The sequence below is a fragment of the Mercenaria mercenaria genome, chromosome 4, assembly GCF_021730395.1.
Source record: "Mercenaria mercenaria strain notata chromosome 4, MADL_Memer_1, whole genome shotgun sequence".
In the NCBI taxonomy this organism is placed as follows: domain Eukaryota; kingdom Metazoa; phylum Mollusca; class Bivalvia; order Venerida; family Veneridae; genus Mercenaria; species Mercenaria mercenaria.
This window is the reverse complement of record NC_069364.1, coordinates 63,922,022-63,936,101: the sequence shown is the minus strand read 5'-3', so window position 1 is coordinate 63,936,101 and position 14,080 is coordinate 63,922,022. Positions and strand designations below refer to the sequence as shown.

Sequence of the window (14,080 nt, the reverse complement as noted above, 5' to 3'; positions counted from 1 at the left end):
TAAACCCCCAGTTTCCTTTATATAGGTCACTGACCGTTCCAGGGCGGTGTCCTTGTTTTCAACTTGTATTCTGTCTCTCTCATATTTTGTGATGCGTATGTACTCTTTATTTGTTGGCATTTTATTGACTGTCCATTTAGTGTTGTGTTGCGCATATGGTCTTGTTTATTGTTGGTATTTTATTAACATTGTCGTTTTTAACTTATTGAGAATAGGGTAAGCGTGAGGTTGGCATGCCCTAAACGCGTTAACACCTCACCCCCCCCCCCCCCCCCCCCCCCCCCCCAGTTTCCTTTATATAGGTAACTGACCGTTCCAACGCGGTGCCCCTATTTTCAACTGGTTTTCTGTCTGTCTGTCAGTTGTTGCTAACAGTGTATATCCATGTTTCCTATGCATCACTATCTACCTGGTCAAAAACTGTCTTTCTGTACTTCTGTTTATTTAAAACTAGTTCTTTTTGATAGCATTCTATTGTTCTTACTCGTCCTGGTTAACTTTTAGTGGGGATGGCGTCAGCAGTCTATTGTTGTTGTTGTTTCAAAAGAGGATTTTTAAATGAACTTATTTTAACAAACACTTTACTTTTTCGTGGAATGTTGATGTACTTGTTTTCAATGGCTTCTTCTGATCTTGCCGTAAATGTTATGGGAGTTTTCATTCTGAAGTCTAAACTCTGACCTTGAAATACACCCATCTGGAACGAAATTGACAATATTGCATCGGCGTGAAGTTGACAGTACAGCAGTAGCAACTGCTGCTACTGCCAATACTTTTAGCAGTTAACCGCCAACAGTTACAGCAGTTAATTGCATGTAATACTATAGCAGTTAACTGCTACTACAAGCAATTGCAGCACTTTAAAATGCTGCTATACCAGTTTGATGTTACTGGCATAATGTATTTTGTCTATCAGAATCCTACATATAATACTGCCAGTATTGTGTCACTAAAATCAGTTTATCAGTTTCCTGTAGATCTTACTGCCAGCAGGTAAATGATGTTTCTACGACCAGCTTCTTCATTTATTTGCATACATATATTTCACCAAATGCAGTTTCATCTTTTTTTACATCAGTACATGATATTAACATCTCATGAATAAGGAGTTTATGAGGTTTTATTAGTTTCATATTAAGGTCAAGAAGGCGTAATGGAACGTCAAACATTACGTATTACGTCGCCACGTCTTTGCTTTCTAAGCGTTGACGGCAAACAGCTTTAGAGTGAATATATTGCTAAGATTTTGTCAGCATTTGACCGCATTCATATTTAACACTCAGATAAAAACTTCCACAATTTATAATCATTTGTATTTTTTTCAAAATTGGAAAACGTGAATATTAATATGGATATAGCCGCTAAATCGCTGTCATTTTCAACTTTGGCTCCGGGACCACTCAGGGTCTGTTTTAAAACAGCACTATAAAATGAATCAATTAATACTAAATTTAAAACAAAAAGATAAATAAGATAAAAAAGAATTTGAATAAACGAGAGGGAAGTGATAACATTTAACTTCCGCGTTTCAAAAATTCACTGCAAACTCGGTGTTCTACCAAGGTGCACCCTTGTGCCTGAAATAATGCCTTGATGGGTACCTTGGGTCTTTTTCCACCATCGAAAGCTAGAAACTCGCCATATGACAGATGAATGTCTAAGCGGCATCAAACCAAACTAAAACAAAACGAAGGCACTCGTGGATCGTTTGATACCCGGACGAGGTATATTTCCTCGTGAAAAATGGCATTGTGTCTATAATATTTCGTCCCTACTTTTGATTCATAAGGAGGAGTTGGCAGTTATTTGCGGAGTATCAGTAGGTACTTGTACATAACCCAGTAACAGAAACAGAACAAGGGCCTCCGTGGCCGAGTTGCTGAGGTCGCTGACTTCAGTTCACTTGCCCTTCATCGATGTGGGTTCGGGCCTCACTCGGTGCGTCGAATTCTTCATGTGAGGAAGCCATCCAGCTGGCTTACGGAAGGTCGGTGGTTCTACCTAGCTGCCCGCTTGTGATGAAATAATGCACGGAGGGGCACCTGGGGTCTTCCTCCACCATCAAAGCTATAAGTCGCCATATGACCTATAATTGTGTCAATGCGACGTTAAATCCAACAAAAAAATGTAACAGAACAAAACAATCTGTTTACAAGTATATTATAAGTGCCTTTTAGCATAGTAACGCAGGATGCTCTGTGCATTTTCAAACAAAACGTAATAGAAATATAACAAAAATGAATATAAAACAGGACATGTCCTTTAAATGGAAAAGGTGTTAGTTTAGATCGTGGCCGCAACAGATAAGCCGTTAAAGTTTTAATCATGTCCTTAAAAATGTCAAGGTAACGTCATACATAGATATGACTGTCTTTTGCTGTGCGAAAACTGGTTTGCATTAAAGATAAAATGGAATTACATATTCCTATAATTGAGTTAGTTCTTATTTCACTAGCTGTACATTTCGCAGGTAAGTTATTTAAGTAGTAAAGGTTTAGCAATTAGCAGGTAAGTTATTTAGGCTGTTAAGGTTTAGCATTTCGCAGGTCATTTATTTAGGCAGTTAAAGTTTAGATCCAGGTTAACGTATATTGAACCAAATCTACAGAAAATTCGTTTTACAATAAATAAAACAGGTGTATCATGCTACCAAAGATTTGCCATTTTAGTGACATATGCCATATAATACCGAAAAGGCTTCCAAAGAGGATAATCGTTCCGGACAGTTCAAAGTGTTTTATACCATACTATAATCCTAGAACTGTAAAACTTGTATATATTCATGTATATGCAGAAATAGCGGAACCCTGAAATTTAAAAATAAATATTTTTTGTTGAATTAATCATTTTTGCAATGGGTGTGTCATGTGCATACTTAAATAATCGAAGTAGTCTCTGGCCTTTAAGTAATATAAATTGTCTCTTCAAAAATATGAGTTTGTCTTTTTTAAAAGAGTATGATCATTTTTCTGTCCCACGTTTGCATGGCTGATAAAACATGCTACAACTAGATAACCGTTTATTTCAGATAAATGAAAATTAGGGGATACAAATCCAAAACAAGCGTTTGCCATTTGACATTCAGTATTTTTTATTTAACATGTAACATTTGGCATATGGTTCCAAGTATATTGGATATAATATTTGGCATTTAGCATTTGACAATATGCATTAAATAATTGGCATGAAGCATTTTAAAATATTTAGCATTGCTCACTGATTTTTTTTAGTAGATTACTGTTTCAGTAATCTTCGCTAAATAATGGCTTTGTCGGCATTAGCAGTCCTGCATTTGACCTAGGTCAGCTGATATGAATGCTTGTTTGAAAAAATCATAAAAATGCAATTTGAATACCACCACAGCACAGATCCGCAATTATTTTTTTTTAAAAGGAAACCGTGTCTTAATCCTTCAGATTCATCTTTATTTTCAGATTTTGACGCTTTGAGCTCGCGTCCAACATTTGAAACTATATTAACTGCTACATAATCCCGACATTGAACTTGACTTTTTGATTGAAGGACTGAGGAAAATGCTTAATTTTTGGACTTCTAATTGTTGAGTGTGGATGTTTTCTTTAGAAATGAACTGTAACACAACACGCCTCTATGTAGCTGTCATAGACTGAAAACATCAGTCGTTTTTGTTGATCAACAAATGATTGTTTACACAATAAACTTACTGAGAATCGATATGAGTATAAATACATCCGCTTCTAAAACGATTTTGTCGCACGATAATCTTTTTAAATAGTTTAATCCTTTTCCCTGCGAGCCTTAATCTAAGTCTTTTATTTCCTGCAAGTCCTTATCTAAGTCTTTCGTTTCCTGCGAGTCCTAATCGAAGTCTTTTATTTCCTGCGAGTCCTAATATAAGTCTTTTGTTTCCTGCGAGTCCTAATCTAAGTCTTTTTTTCTGCGAGTCCTAATCTAATTCTTTTGTTTCTGCGAGTCCTAATCAAAGTCTTTGTCTTTTGTTTCCTGTGAGTCTTAATCTAGTCTTTTGTTTCCTGCGAGCCCTAATCTAAGTCTTTTATTTCCTACGAGTCCTAATCTAAGTCTTTTGTTTCCTATGAGTCCTAATCTAAGTATTTTGTTTCCTGCGAGTCCTAATCTAAGTCTTTTGATTCCTGCGAGTCCTAATCTAAGTCTTTTGTTTCCTGCTAATCCTCATCTAAGTCTTTTGTTTTCTGCGAGTCCTCATCTAAGTATTTTATTTTTATCAACTCATTTCACTCGTCACTCATTCAATGTGTCTCTGAAACTCGTTCTCGCACCCACGACATGTTTTAAATATCCGTATCCAGGGCCCAGAAATAAACAACACTATCAAAAGCACATCCTGAAGGTTTTTAAGCGATTTTTTATCTCTCGTTATTACAAAAATAAAATTACCAATAACTGTTCATATCATTTCACAATTTGGTGGACTCGATCACAATTTCAAGAATAATAACTTTACATTCGAGGTATATTGAGTACGGACACAGTTGGAGTACGGATGAGTACGAACATAGTGTCAAGCTTCCAATCTGTTTATATAAATTCTTCGAGAAATAAGATAAAAACATACCGACTGATACTTACCAAAATCATAAATATGATTCCCAAAAACAAAGAATCGCACAGGTAAACACGCGATTCTTTAACATTCACGGTTGCCTACAAAATCTGAATTGACGCCGAGTTCTAAAAAGGGGCGTAAACAAGGGAAGAAACGAGTACGAACATTGTTGGGGGCAGCGCATTTGGCGTTAGTTACTGATACAGTAAAACATTCTATGGTTTAGATTGCATCTTTAATGCTTCAAGAAGAGGTTTTTATGAAAGAAACAAGACGCAGATACCAGATGTCAATCTGCGCAGAAATACATATACGTCCCTGGGAAAGCATTTCAAAAATAAAAATCGAGTATTAACAGCACGTGAATTGCCTTGTTTGTACACGATTTTTCTCCCGTTAATACATGGGTGGATCCAGTGAAAAAAAGAATTTTTTATGCAAGAATATGTCGTTTTGGCGCCCTTTATTTGTCGTGCTGTCGTGTTTTCGTTTCGGCGGGGTTTGTCGTGTTTTCGTGTTTTCGCCCAGTCGGCACGAAAACATGAAAACTCGAAAACACGACAAATATCTTATTTGTCGAGTTTTTGTGTTTTCGCTTTGGCATCTTCCGTTAGACATGCGCACAACCATCTGACCCACTAAATAGGAGGCATGATCCCCTCACGTACCTCGTATCATTGGACAGAAATGCAACAGGGACCACAATTTCATACCTATATTTCAAAAATGACAAGGGAGAGACCCTGTGATTCCACTCTCAGGAGGGGGATAACCCGCACCTCAAAATTTGAACTCGAAAACTGCAGAAGGGGCCACCACTTTATTCATATATTTCAAACATTTCCAGGCGGACACGCCCTGACCTACCTAACATGAGGGGTTACCCACTTCCATACCTAACCCCACCCCGATGCCGCCTTCATTCTTTAACTGTTGCCAGACTACTGTTGCCGCTCACCGCATCCCAATGAAATATTTCTGGAACCGGGTCTATTTTACATACACATTTTATTCTTAAAACGATAACTGGCATCTGACATATTATTGTATTGTTTTATAATACCAAATCTCCTAATGCAGCTTTAGAAAATAAAGGGAAGGACAGTCTCTAATGTTGTCAGAACTTGTTGTCCGACCCTTTTGCCCTTTGATTATGTATGTTTGAATTGTAATTGTAATAATATATCAAAGAGCAATAAAATATGATTAAATCAAAAGCGAATATAGATAAATTCTGAATTGACTGGCCGTTCGAATAGAAAGAAAAATGCTTCTAAAACCCTTTGCCACTAGTTTCAGAATAACATCGTTTTTTTTATGTCTGAAAATATTCGTCGCGTTTTCGTGTTGTCGTGCCGCCGGGGCGAAAACACGAAAACACGATATATTTATACCCGCCAACACGAAAACTCGACAGATAAATTTGTCGTGTCGACGCCCTCTAAACGTCGAGTGTTCGCGTATTTTATGTCGTGTTTTCGCCCCGCCGACACGAAAACTCGACAAATTAGGTTTTTGTCGAGTTTTCGTGTTTTCGTGCTGTCGTGTTTTCACCCCGCTAACACGAAATGGCAGAATTCAGCCACCATATATAATAGTTAACACAATCATTAGGACAAAACTTTATGGTTAAAAAAATCCTCCGTTACGAAATTTGCCAGAGTAGAAATATCACCAATGATCTAATTATATTAACAAAGTTAATAGTATTTATAAGAATTATTTGAATCTTTTACCCAAAATAATTGCAAATAAAATAAACACAATGAATTATTAACCATCGATTATAGGCAGTCTAGTATACATATTTGTCTATTGTTGACCGGTGTAGCGTGATTATCACACGGTCGTGACCAGGTCCACGGTTTATATATGTTTTTCAAAACCTGCCCAAATGCTTATTCTTTGTCCAATATTTGCAAAATTTTGCATATTTAATTCTCAAAGACAGCTTTTGTAACTTACATAATTTGATTTTGATTTTATATTCCTGAAATTTAAATATATTGATTTGAATATGCCCAATTTGACGTATTTTACCGGCTTTTATGGTGCTTCTAAAAAAACCTGCAGAACACAGTAACTTATCTTTTTCACGGATCAGATTGTCTTAAAACTTGCTAGAGGTGTTAAATATTGTGCATGGGACTGTTGTTTGTGAATAGCTACTCAAAATAATAAGATTTACACGCTCTGAAAATGACCTTTTTGTCTAAAAATCTACGAAAAACATGGCCGCGGTGTGCAAATAATGAGTTGCTTATTTCAAAACTGTCCTATTATTTTTCAGTAAAACTTCTTGTTAATTTAAGACTCTAATAAGTTGCTTGACATACCCATAGGCAAATATCTGTTATCGGTGTAATTACACCTTTGGAGAAAAGCGTGATTCGCACGTTTTAATTTCATCATTCGCCGCCTGGAGAGACAAGATGGCGGAGCTTGCGAAATCGAAAGTAAGTAGATCTGCACTTTTGAAATAAAAAAATATTGTAGATTTTAGATCTTTCTGACTGACAGTCACTTGTTTATCTTATTTATCTGTTTCCACATATAATATGGATCTAGTAGATTACATACAACCAGTTTAATAACACCTACTGGTAGTGTGGATGCTCTTAAGACTTCAGACAAAGACTGGCCAGAGTGACATAATTTTACAATATAGATCTAGGTCTACTGAGCAGCTGTAATTGTGATTTATTAGCTGTTTTCAACTACTGAAATTCGAAAAAAGTGATCCGTAATTAGATGTTCAGTTGGAATATAATCCAAAAATTTAAAACGGGATCCATATATATGGAACAGAGGAGATGTTGAGATTTTTTTTATATGATAATATATATACTGTATGGGCAATGTCCCCACTTGCGTTAAACACTCGAAAGACCAAAATATTGGAAGTAGTTAATTTCTGATAAAATTTTCATCGCTGCTGACCCATGAAATTCTATAGGTTTAAATGCCTATTGTGTCACAATTTTGAAATTAATTTAAAAAAAAAACTTACATTGATCAAAAGGGGATTCGGTTAAAGGTAAATTTTATCTAACGTTGCTTTGTGAAACAATGAACATAAGCTCTGTAGAGCTTTTGACCGACCCTTTTTTAAGAACATTTAAAACCAATTATACCTTACCCCCAGCAATTTGCGAGTACCCGTTTACAGCTGGGCCGACTGAAGCAATCGTGATAAAGTGCCTTACCCAAAGTCACACCGCAATGGAAGTTGCCAGGAATCGAACCTGGGGCCTTCATCTCTGTAGGACAGCGTATTAGCCCTATCAACCAATGCGTCCGCATGAGTTCCTCATTGATTTATGTTAAATTATGTAGTATGTAAGTTGTTGGCTCAGCTCAATCCAGTGGTCATGGGTTCAAGCCCCAATGGGGTCAGTACTTCTCATATGACACTAGTACTGGTTATTCCAAGAAGCGGACTCGAGAGTGTGGTTCCAGTAAGCTTAAACTCTGCACATTTAAAGCAAAATTCTCTTTTTTTTCATTACCAAACAACATCTACTCTCCACCATATTTCACATCTTGTGATGGAACCCTCTTCACAAAAATATAGTGAAAAAGTACAAAATTTTAATGTGGAACACTACAATTTCATAACCCCATTAGTTTTCTAAAGTCCTAATGTTTTTCTAAGATCTTTATCCTTTCAGCTGTGAAGACACAGTATGTTTTTTTTGTTTAATAGATCAACTTTCTCAGACATTTGATGAATGTCTATACACCCAAAAATGTCCCCTTTGTAACTTTTTAGTTGTTAAGTGTCAGATTTCTTTTATTTTTTTTAAATAGAATTAGATTATACTTTATTTGAGCCGTGCCATGAGAAAACCAACATAATTGGTTTGCGACCAGCATGGATCTAGACCAGCCTGCGCATCTGCGCAGTCTGGTCAGGATCCATGCTGCTCGCTAACAGTTTCTCTAATTCCAGTAGGCTTTAAAAGCGAACAGCATGGTTCTTGATCAGACTGTTCGGACGGCAGGCTGGTCTGGATCCATGCTGGTCACAAACCCAGTATGTTGGTTTTCTCATGGCACGGCTCAAATTTTTCTTTGAAAGGGAGTTCACATATTAAGGACTGTTCAACATTCACAAAGCCAAAAGTGGTGTCCCCTGTGCACCCTTTTTTGACATTCATTTAATCTACCATTATATAAGAAACTCTGGACAATTTAAAATTCATTGTTTGCATTTTTTCAGAAGTAACCAGTTTTCAAGTTAAAAAGTGGAAACATCATTTTTTTTTTGCTTCTCAAGCTCTTAAGTTTACCTATATATGTAAATGTTCACAAGTGAATACTGTGTAGTTGAAAAAAAATACTTACTATGAACATATTCTATGAATATATATTTTGCTGCAGTTTGTCCCCTGTGCATCTTCTTAGTAACATAATAAAGTATGTATGAATTTTACTGTCACATTTTACCATGCATGGCATTTTGTCATTTTCTACTCTCAGTAAGCAGTGCATGTAGAATAAATGATTTCAATGTGTTGGTTATGTTTAAAGTCACTTATTTTTCATTTAAAGGAACACATGCTGTTGAATAAGCATGTGTTTGTTGTGAATTTTTTTTTATGAACAGTAAACTAATAATGAATGAATATTATACTGATTTTCAGTATGTGTCCCCTGTGCATCTGCAATAGAACTCAATTTTGAGTTGAAAATTTTAGAAATTAAGATTACTGGACATTCTTGAAATTGGCATGTTTTAAACATTCAAAATTTGAGGAAAAATAGGTTTTATAATAATATATTAATTAATTTTCATTAAGCAAAAAATTTTATAGGTAAAATTTATTTTCATGTCAGATTTGTGCAGAAAGGCTGATTTTAAAAACCAATGTCCACAAACATTTGATTGAATAAGTTTCAAACCATACACATTACACCTATTACTAGACTGGCATCAGTGGTTAGAGTCATTAAATGTAAAGCACTTGGCCATAAAATCAATCCTCTCTGATACCACTTTCTGACAAAATTTACAATATCTCTTGCCTCTGTTGAGATGAGCCTAGAGAGAAAATGTTTTTCTGAGAAAATGTCAGTGTCAGTATGAAGAAATTAATATTATTACAGATTATTTTGATCTCAACAGACTTTGTAAGTCTAACCTATTACTTATCATATATGTTGAAAATATAACTGTTAATATATTTCCTTATCATAAAACACTGCAACATTTATCACCAATCATACTGCAATTGAAATTCACTGAACTTTCAAATTAAAAGCTGATCTATTTTCTGATAGTTTTTTCTCAACACTTTCCCAAAGTTATTTCCTTGAAATTTGAAGTATTTGCTATCATATAAAATAGGTGACCACCGTAAGAAATAGGTTTTCAGCTCTATGTCCCACGTTTTCTTCATTATTTTGAAAACCACCCAAATATAGAACAATCTGAACGTCCAATTATTTTAACTAAGTTGGAATAGGTACAGGTAAAGGTAATTTTTTATTTACCTTTGCTTTGTGAAACAATTAACATAAGCTCCATAGAGCTTTTTAGTGACCCTTTTTCAAGAACAGTTAAATATACACAGAGCTAACTTAATTCTGTTTTACTGTTACAGTAAGTAATAATTAAAGACACTGATTCTGGTGTGCCTGGTATGTGGCCTATGGGGATGATAAGGTCTGGTATTGGAGGTAAGGGCCAATACACAAGTCTGGACCATTGATAGACTTGCTTCTGTTTATCATAATAAGCTACTGTGCAGTAAATAAATTGCAGGTGATATTTCTCAACTTTACAGCAAATCAGTTCTCACCTTTATAAAGAGTTTAGAAAGCTTGATTGAATTAGGGCTAAATAAACAAAGTTATAAGATAAAACAGTGTTTTTATCATATTTTTAATAAATCAAGTTTTTTAACAATTACATCTCATCATTGCTGTTTTTTTTATGAAAAATGTAAAAAATGCATCCAGGCACTTAGCTTTTAGAAATAATAAATTATGTGTATTTTGAACAATGATATAATTTTATTGCTGGATTTTATTATACATAAAAGAAACATTATTTAGACAGCACTAGGGGAATTATGCATTTTTAATATGTAAAATCCTTCTGTCCATATCCCTTTTTTATCTATTAAAATGCAACTGAACGCTTCTTTAATTTCTAATAAAATTCAGCAATTATCATTTTTTTCTGGTTTTATTTTGTTACTTTTGATAAAAAGATCATTATCATTGAATAAACAAACTTGTAATTTCTCTTAAATAATTATTTTATTGTTAAGGAGTGAGAATTGCTTTGCTATAAGAGTTATAATTTAACTGGCCAGGACATTACTCAACATGACTGAGCAATCAGTATTAGTATATTATCAGTTAAAATAATTTTGTGTACATTCTGAAAAGAAAAAAGAAAAAAAACAACAGCAATGCAAAACACAGGAAATAACCAATTTACCTGTAGGCAATAAAATTTATGATTCTTTGACAATAATAAGGCTACATGTCAAGTCTACAGGGGTTTTATGGACCCTTATCAGACTTGACCAGACAGGATCTTGTATATTGGGGATTAAAAAGTCTGGTATTTGAGGGGTGGGTGGGGGAGGGGTCACTTATATAGGAGATTTTCTTTGTCTTTTAATAGCAATTCATTAAACCCAGAAGAAAAATCTCATTACAGCAGGCTTTGTACATAATATATGTAAACATATATATTGAAAAATCTGTAAATTCCGCCTCTAGTGCAATTCAAACCCACATTGATGAGGGGCAAGTGATTTGAAGCAAGGGACTTTAACCACTTGGCCACACTCACAGTGCCCCCTCACACCAAAATGAAGGTGAAGGATTGAACTATACCATACTACTATCTTAATAACAATTTGTGCATCATTATTCTTTTAAGGTAACAAAATATGTAAAAGTTACTTTAAGTCTATGGTTATCTTCAAACAGGTTCAAATCCCTTAAACAGCTAATAAAACATTTTTATGCAGTTTAAGTCTCTTCACTTTTAGACTTCTGATAGCAAGTATAATTATACCTAATTCTGTAATTGAAATCTTATTGTTATGTGATTGCAAATTGGAAAATATGATGAGCATGATGAATTTCTTTCTATTTTGTCTCTGGAACCCTCATTTTATTATCTGCACATGTGCATGTCTAAGTAACTATACTAAATTAAAAATGAATTTATAAAATAAACACATTTTAGAAAGATATGCAAAACTCCTTTTTTATGCAAAACTATTTGTGGTATATTTAAATTAAAAAGCAGAATGGTCTGTGTTAATAGGCAAATTCCCTCTCTCTACTTATCAAATTCCCTGTCTTCTTTCTTATTCCATATACATGTCAAATTTTACTGGTATTTTTTTTCAAATCTTATTAAAAATGTTCTTACATTAATTGCATTTTAAGCTCATCTGAGCATGAACACATGGATGCCAGAGGGCATGGTCACTTTTCCTGATATGTATATATATGTGAAACTGCTGTTCCAGTTTTGAAATAATTTCACACAAATGGGCCTTTTATGACCTTCTATAAAGACTGTACAACTGCACGGCTACTAAACGCTAACGCCACCACCAAATTGTGGTGATAACGAAAAGAGCTATCGACATTTCCGTGGTGCAGCTATCGCCCGTTTCTACTTGTAAACACGTGAGTAAAATTTATATTTTATCTTCTATTTTTATTGATAGAACTTTTTTCGAAAATCAGAGAATGTAGTTCCGTGTAACAACACTTTTACTACAGGTTGGCTGTGATTTCATTAAAATAATATGCAAATTGTGGTGTCAGGAGCTTTTCTCCCGAATCTGACAGTGGCAAATTTTCATATCGGCCAGTATTCGAACACCATTCTGATGTATAGACACACTGTAAGAACATACCTGCGCATGCAAATGGTGTAGAAATGATAAATAACTATATAAGCACACACCATGAATAATAGAATCTCAGGTTAGAAGAAATATACCAGGATTTTAAAAGTGGTGGCGCTATAACTCTAGTGATGGCGCTATACAGTAGTGGTGGCGCTGTTACGGCATACAATAATACGAACTGCTAACGCATCCGGAACAAAACAAACACCAACATTCTCTAACTGATAATTTTCCTGCAAGGAATTATGTATTAAAGAAAGAAAAACACGATCATAGTTTTATTTACCTTGATGAAACATTCTCTATCTAAGAAAAAAAAAAGAAACAAAATACTCACAGACCCTTGGGACTCTTGTAGTCAAAGTAAATATTTTCCATTGTTTAAAACGTTACTAAATGTAGAATTATTTCTAACCTTTAAATATTCTACTTAAATACAAACCTAAGTGTACTTTAAATTCAGGTCAAGAAAAATAGCAGCAATACTTTTATTTCAAACAAAGATTTGTGTCCAGGAAATAATCTGAAGATAGTGTAGAATTTATTTGTTATTTAAGATTCTGAATGTTACTTCCCTTTGTTTTTATACGTCGTTTTGCATGTCATTGTAAACAAAAGACCTTACTGTCACAATTCTTTCTGAAAAGTGAGTACAGTGCATTTCAGTTCCAATCGATTGAATATGATTAATCAATAGAGCTTAGATGTACAATCTGTCAAATCCATATACATGTAGATTATTTTGCGATCATGTAGAGGTTACTACAAGTATTTTGTTGAGTAACGTAATTTTGGTGTAGTGTGGGATAGGTTGATAACATCCAATATTGTAGAAATTTCCGTGGCTTGCAACAGACATTTTCATGTATTAAAATTGAATATATCAGCCACTAATCATATATAACAGCGCCACCAACTACTGTATAGCGCCACCACTTGAATGATAGCGCCACCATTTTCCAAAATAGTCGTGTTTTAATATTTTACTGTATGTTTCGTAATTCTTTTGTGTATGGGAATAAGTGTAATTCATTTCTACACCATTTGCATGCGCAGGTATGTTTCTTACAGTGTGTCTAATCATCGGAATGGTGTTCGAATACTGGCCGATATGAAAATATGCCACTGTCAAATTCGGAGAAAAAGCTCCTGGCACCACAATTTGCATAATTTTTAATGAAATTACAGCCAACCTGTTGTAAAAGTGTTGTTACACGGAACTACATTCTCCGATTTTCAAAAAACGTTCTATCAATGAAAATATAAGATAAAATATAAATTTTACTCACGTGTTTACAAGTAGAAACGGGCGATAGCTGCACCACGGAAATGTCGATAGCTCTTTTCCTTATCACCACAATTTGGTGGTGGCGCTAGCGTTTAGTAGCCGTGAACTGTACAAATTATTTTTTTTTTTTTTTTGTTATAAACGTGGGTGTCAGGGGTAATTGTCACTTTTTCCATATTTGTAATATTGGAAACTTTAAAAATGTTCTGGTCAGAAACAGCAGGGCCAATTTTAAAACAATTTTACACATATTTTCCTATGTGTATCTTGCCTGTGATATATAAGGGTTTAACTGTCTACCATTATTGTTCAGCTTATTCCTTCATTCAGAAATCA

The 14,080-nt window shown here is 34.6% G+C and overlaps 1 protein-coding gene across 1 annotated transcript in view; it reads left to right on the top strand.

Annotated features, from left to right (window-relative positions):
- The first annotated feature begins 2,333 nt into the window (after nucleotides 1–2,333).
- LOC123553429 (uncharacterized) overlaps nucleotides 2,334–14,080 on the top strand; it is a 53,218-nt gene continuing 41,471 nt past the window's right edge. Inside the window, exon 1 of the mRNA XM_053541506.1 lies at nucleotides 2,334–2,470. Coding sequence (XP_053397481.1) covers nucleotides 2,410–2,470 — 61 coding nt within the window. The 5' untranslated portion in view covers nucleotides 2,334–2,409. The remainder of the gene's footprint in view (nucleotides 2,471–14,080) is intronic.